Raw genomic sequence first — 6,823 nt, forward strand, 5'->3', positions numbered from 1 at the left:
TTTTGATCATGTAGGAATATGATTTAGGGTTTGGGGTATCGAACTTTTTAGAGCTTCGATTTACTCAATTAGGATTTTTGATCTATTACCCTATGGTTTTGATTCATAAAGATTAGGGTTTTAGGGTTTCATTCTTTATCAATCAATCCATGTTCGATTATGGGTTCTTAGGTTTTGAATTACCTTTTAACCTTAGATGATTGTTGAATCGGACCACCAAAGGAGTTGAGCCGCGAGCTGGACACGAACGGGACGCGAGCTGGAATGGATCGAGTCGCTTCTATCGGGTCACGAACGTCCTTTGTTGCTTGATCGGTAACGCCTTGATCGTCGGACGCGAGCTGTCTGATGCTGTCGCGAACGAGGAAGAGCTCGCGTGCCGGAGCTGCTCTAGGGCCGCGAACGTCTGAGCTAGGATCAGGAACGCCTTGGGCTGAAGCTGATCGGGGACGCGAGCTGGAACAGATGTGGGAACAAGAGACGCGATCGGGGTTTATAGTCGGATCGCCGGCTAGGGTTAGGGTTTTAGGGTTTTTCGATTTGGGTATTAGTTTAGGGATTTAGAGTTTCGTGCTGATAACGTGTTATAAAAGTAATGGAAAAGTCTATCTTTATTCATAACATAGAGGTTCCTTATATAGGAGATTACACCGTCGTAGAAAAATTGAAAGATTACAAATTATAATCTATTGGTTATGAGCCATCCACAATCTGGTTCATAACAAAGATATAGTTTTTAGTTATATTACCTATAACTTCTGTTTTCCATTTGAAACTTTTGCAATCGGCGGCAAGTGGAGGAGGCATGCCGTACTTGTTTCCAGATATGGTAAATCATCTGGTTCTTGTGTTTCTGAGTCTATGTAATCCATGATCTAAAATAATTGAAATCAACAAATCTATGAATCAACGATCTCCTTCTCATTATTTAAAGTGAAGAACACAATACAATACCAAAACAATAGACTTAGAGAGATACATCACCTTGATCCAATGAAATTCACCGATGTTAACTCGCAGAGATAGGTTGCGGGAGGTTTTCCCTAGAGAACGTGGATTTGGTATTTAGGAACCCTAATTAGAACCATTTTATTAGAGGTGGTCAGTTTATATAAGATATAATTATTTCAATTCCCGCTCGAGATGAAAAGATAGCGGGATTTTAGTTTTCACCAAATAAATATATTTTTAGAGTTTTCTTATCATTTGTGTGCTGATCCGTATAAGCATAAAAATTAAGTTAGTTAGGATCACAATATACTGGGGCAGCATATAGATTTTCAGTGATTCAGAGGTTGATTGTTTACGGATTTTGAAATAGTTTTTGGCTTTTGTTTTTGGAAAAACCAATTTTTAGACAATCAAGTTTTTAAGAAAATAGATTCCCTACATTTTAGGGAAACTAGTTTTTCAAATAACTGTCATTTTCTAAAGAAAAACCAAAATCCCAATTTTCTTGGTTTCTACATCTCACGATGCTTTTTCTTGTTTTTCTTTTTTATTTTAATTTAAAAGTTTTGTTACATTTGTGCATTAATATAGGAATAAATAAATAAAATGCTAACTACTATAAGTATGAGCAAATAAGTTTTAGTAATAAGAATTTGTTTAACATATATAATACAAAATAATATATATTATGAACATTCTTTTAAATTTGCCACTAAAATAAATTTAATTATTTAAATTTATTTTTATGTAAAGTTTGCATGTTTTGTTAATAATCTATTGGTGTTATTTTATTGAAAACTGTGATATATTCTTATAGTAATTTTAAGTTTGTTTAAAAAATAAATTAAATTATAAGTTAACGTTTTAAAAAATAACAGAAAAAATGAAATATATGATTAATCAAATTTTAGAAAAACAAAAATGCAAAGAAATAAAATTCAAAAAATTATTTTATTGTTTTATTTTTGTTATTAATTTATATTTCAACTTCAAACAAAAATAATTAACTAAAACATTCTAAAATTAATTAAAACCTGAAAAATTATCATTTGTGTTTTTCTAGAAACTAAAATTACAGTAACATCAAAAACTAAAACAAAATAAAATAAATATAATATTTTATTAATTTTTTAAAAAATAATCTAAAGCTAAAAACAATCTAAAAACTAAAAACCAAAAACCAAAAACCAAAAACCAAAAACTAAAATCTAAAAATCATCCAAACAATCATCACCTTAGTTTTGTTTTTCAAATTCTCTCAACCGTATATGAGTACTGCTCACTTGGCGTGCTTGACACCTGGACGCGTTCATGTTATATATCATGCGCACACATAGAAAACACAAACACTTGAGTATGCATTTAACATGGAGATACAGCTCAAGCTAGAGTAGGACACCTGGACACCCAAGTACACAGAAAACACACACACTTGAGCATGCATTTAACATGGAGATACAGCTCAAGCTAGAGTAGGACACCTGGAAACCCAAAAGACTTTGTCACCGACAACAGCTATATATTTTCTGTTTGACACAGAAATTTCATATTTTATGTTATACCTTTTCAGTGACTTGCGATGTAGAATGTTCAAGAAGATCAGAGATAGAGCTCATGGAATTATTTGACTTCATATTTTATGTTATACCTTTTCAGTGACTTGAGATGTAGAATGTTCAAGAAGATCAGAGATAGAGCTCGTGGAATTATTTGACAAAGAAGCCCACCATGTGTCTATTGAAGTGACCATCGAATGCTATGCAACATAAATATTCAGGCACTATGACTTCCATCATATTCTGCACCTAGTTAATAAGTCACAAACAAACAAGGAAAACAAAACCAACGGAAGAGAATAACATGTTAAAAAGACAATACGAAAACCAGGAGAAAAAGAAGAGAGACAAAAGCATAAAAAACAACTTGTTAAAAATAATTCATCATCAAAATAGTCTAACGTTTTAAAAACCGATAACCAAATAAATAATTAAATATCTCCTCACGAAGAAACAGAGATGCTAGGTTCGGATCCATCTTCCAACGGCTCTGCATCATCTGAATCACCCATGTCATACACATCTCGAGGTTGAACATGAACAGCAATATTTCATTCTACTTCAGAGGGAACTTTTACGTTTAATAATATGTTCTCTATCAGTGTCCATAGGTTGCCCAGATGACCCTTCTTCGTGTTCCTCATTCATATTTGCACTAATATCTGGAAAAATATCGTCCAAGAGGTTGAAAGTTGAATCTAGTTCAACATGAACACTATCAGAAGGTACTCTTGCATTTCCTGTGACACACATATCTTCTCCGTGTACTATCCAACTTATGTAAGAACTTAAAAATCCATGACAAATCAAATCACCTTCGATATCTTCTGATATATGGTGTTTTTAATACCATTATATGTGTTCTTTGAGTTAATTCTCAGGTCTAATTCGTATTTATTTGATATCATTCCAGGTTTGGAGCAGGTGAAAAAGTAAAGAAGAGAGTGCCATAAAGAAAGAAGTCATTTTGGAATATCTAACGCAGAACATCCAGTCGGATCAATCCGAAGGTTGTTCCCAAAAAGAGCAAGCGACTGACTGTTTCAAACTATTAAGGAAACCTCCAAGATTTCAGGGGTTTACCCTAGATTTTCTCTCTTTTCTCTTTACCACTTATGCCTCCATATAAAAAGGCATATGCTATCATTTCTAATTTCTTACGCTAGTTTTACAAGAGACCGAGAACTATTTTGGATTTAGAAACTTGTAAGGAAGAAGGCTTCATCTCTCATTTTCACGAGAAGATCATCCTAAACCCTTGTCTTTCTACTTTATTTTATATGCAGTATTATTCAGAAATCATGTATGTGTCATCTTGCTTTATGATTGAGTAGTCGTCTAAGCTTGCTTAGGGTTTTAGGGTGTCAATCGCATGAGCTAAACGCAAATAAGTGATTTTAATTGTTCTTCATTCATATTGTTCTTACTGCTTGCATTGAATTGATCACTTAATGTTCGATCTCTAGTTTAATCACCTAGCTAACCGCTTAGGAGATAAATTGACATATATTGAATGAGCTTCATATCCCTAATCAGCGAGAGTAGATATTAGGGTATTAAGTGAACTAATCGGACCTGATCTCTAAGGCTTGCTATCACGTCTTGTTCCAAGTGAGAGCTTAGGACTCAAGACCAATCAGCAAAGGGAACAAGTCCACAATAGTGGATTGTTATAGCCGAGTGATCCGAGTTCTAGACTGCATCTCATTGCACTTGAATAGTTGTTAGGTTCCGCATTGACACCCGATGAACAACCCTAAGCCGGCTTTCATTTAAATCGAATTTGAATCTCTAGGTATTTTAGTTACTTGCGTCACCATTGATTTTAAAACCCCACTTGTTTCCCAGCTTAATATTGAACTCATAAGAGTAAAGAGTAAACTGGTCATCTGGATTGAATCTCAATTATTACAATTAGCACAGTTAACTTGACAGTAGCAAAGATTCATTTCTAGTGTATCAAGTTTTGGCGCCGTTGCAATGGAGACCAGGCTTTTACCTTTATTTTTCGGTTTAATATTTAGTCTGAGATATCTAACTTGCTTTTAATTATTTGTTGGAACAGATGATCCAAGTGCATGACCAGTAGACATACTCGGAGCAACGCACAAGGACCACTACATCAACTGACCAACGACGAACTCGCAAGATTAGAAAGACAAAACCGTCAACAGCCGAGAACAACCGACACCAACATGGGTGATCACGACAATCAGGATGACATCACTGCTGCACTGGCAATCATTCAACAACAAATGCAGACTCAGCAACAACAGATGTTGCAGATCCAGCAGACCATCCAGAATCAGCAACAAGCTGCTCAAGAAGTAGCTGAGAACGCCACGTGAGAAGAGCGTGGTGCTCCTATTGGGGAGGGGAACCTTCCCCGGAACTTCGCTACTAACCGCTCCCCATCAACCCTCCTCCTTACACTCGGTAAGACTATGAGATCAAACCTGCACTGATAAGTCTGGTACAGAAGAGCACGTTCAGCGGTCTCACTACTGACATCCCGATGGACAACATCGAAGCCTTTGAGAGAATATGCAATTTCTCTCGCTCTAACGGAGTGCCACCAGACTATGTCAAATGCACGCTGTTCCCATTCTCTCTTGAAGGGAAAGCTTCTCGCTGGCTCCAATCTCTGCCAACCGGCTCTCTTACCTCATGGTACCAGGTCCGATCAGCGTTCTTGAGCCACTTCTACACGAAGTCTAAAACCGCGGCTCTACGGCACATGATCTCCAATTTCAAGCAGAAGTCTGATGAACCTTTTCATGAAGCTTGGGAGAGGTACAAGGAGTACCAGAGAGAGTGCCCGCACCATGGGTTTGACGATGACTATATATTGGAGGTGTTCTATGATGGAGTGAGCTATGAGTTTCGAAACACCCTTGATTCTTCGAGTAATAGATATTTCATGACTCAAACCACACCTGGTGCGTTCGAGCTGATTGAGAACATGGCTTCAAATTCACTAAACAAGAACAAGGAGCATGACCGCTCGAAGAGTGTGAACAACATAGATGATCTCACTGCAAAGGTGGACCAACTGCTTAAGGGAAACCAAAGCCAAGTGTTCATAATGGAAGAAGCAGCTCTTGAGAAGAGTGCCGGTGACCTGGCGTTTGATGCTGAAATATCAGGAGACGATCAACAAGAGGTGAGCTACGTGAATGGGCAAGGATGACAGCTCAAAAACTACCACCCAAACCCTAACGTGAGGAACAACCCACAACTTTTCTGGCCTAAGCAAGATAAACCAGCTGATCCTGCACAGATTAACCAAGGTCAGTATGCCGGGTATCAAAACAACTACCAACCCCGGATATATGTTATAAGCCAACTGCAAAACAATCCACCTCAGATGCAGAAACACCAGAATACTCAGCCAGCTACCTCCGCTCCTGTCGCTGTTCCGCAAGATGAGGTAAAAGCTATGTTGCAGCAGCTGCTCCAAGGACAACAACTCCAAGGGAAGGCTCTAAACCATGTTACTACCGAGATCAATACCATAATGAACCATATGTTCAACGAATTGAGCACCAAGTACGATAATATCGCGAGCCATATGAGACAGATGGACATTCAGATTGCTCAGACTGCTGAGAGCGTCAAGAGGCAACAAAGTACTCTACCTGGGAAAACTGACAAAACCCCTAAGGAGTGCAATGCGGTTGAGTTGAGAAGTGGAAAGCAACTGTCGGAACCGGTAAATAAGAGGTTCACTGCGGCTGAGAATGGGAAGCAGAAAGAGTCGGAACAACCACCAGCCGATACCCCGACAGCTGAGAAGGAGAGGGAACCAACAGTTGGAACCAATTCGCCAGGACCAGAACAACCAGCTGAGGCTGTCCGCCCGATCCCAGAGCCTGTCCCTGCTCGCGAATACACTCCTAATGTCCCTTACCCTATTCCAGCAAAGGCTACTCGTAAGGACCGAGAGGAGATGAAGTGCAAAAAGATGCTGGAGGACCTAACCGTCCGACTCCCCTTGATGGATGCGATCCAGATGATGTCCTCCATGCGCAGCTTTATGAAGGGATTGAGCTCAGGAAAAATATCAGAGGAGAGCGAATTCATGACTGTCTCTAAGGAGTGCATCGCAGTGCTTCAGAACAGGCAGATAAAGAAGCGAGGAGACCCAGGCAAATTCGTCCTCTCTATCCAGATTGGGAAGACAGTTTTCTCATGCTCCTTGGTTGATCTGGGATCCAGCGTAAACCTCATGCCCTACTCTGTAGCACGACGTTTGGGATGTCATTGGTGTTCGCGGATAGATCAGTTAAGTCCCCGGTTGGTATTCTAGAGGATCT

At 38.7% G+C, this 6,823-nt stretch overlaps 1 protein-coding gene and 1 pseudogene across 1 annotated transcript; one reads left to right on the forward strand and one right to left on the reverse strand.

Moving 5' to 3' along the window:
• Nucleotides 1-872, reverse strand: part of LOC106332792 — a 6,308-nt pseudogene extending 5,436 nt beyond the window's left edge.
• Nucleotides 873-4,702: 3,830 nt separating this feature from the next.
• On the forward strand, nucleotides 4,703-6,816 carry LOC106332799. Its single transcript, XM_013771295.1, has 4 exons — nucleotides 4,703-4,851; nucleotides 4,977-5,446; nucleotides 5,534-5,670; nucleotides 5,788-6,816. Exons 1-4 carry the CDS (start codon nucleotides 4,703-4,705, stop codon nucleotides 6,814-6,816), a joined length of 1,785 nt encoding a protein of 594 aa, XP_013626749.1.
• Nucleotides 6,817-6,823: the final 7 nt, after the last annotated feature.

Source organism: Brassica oleracea, chromosome C1 (genome assembly GCF_000695525.1).
Source record: "Brassica oleracea var. oleracea cultivar TO1000 chromosome C1, BOL, whole genome shotgun sequence".
In the NCBI taxonomy this organism is placed as follows: Eukaryota; Viridiplantae; Streptophyta; class Magnoliopsida; order Brassicales; family Brassicaceae; genus Brassica; species Brassica oleracea.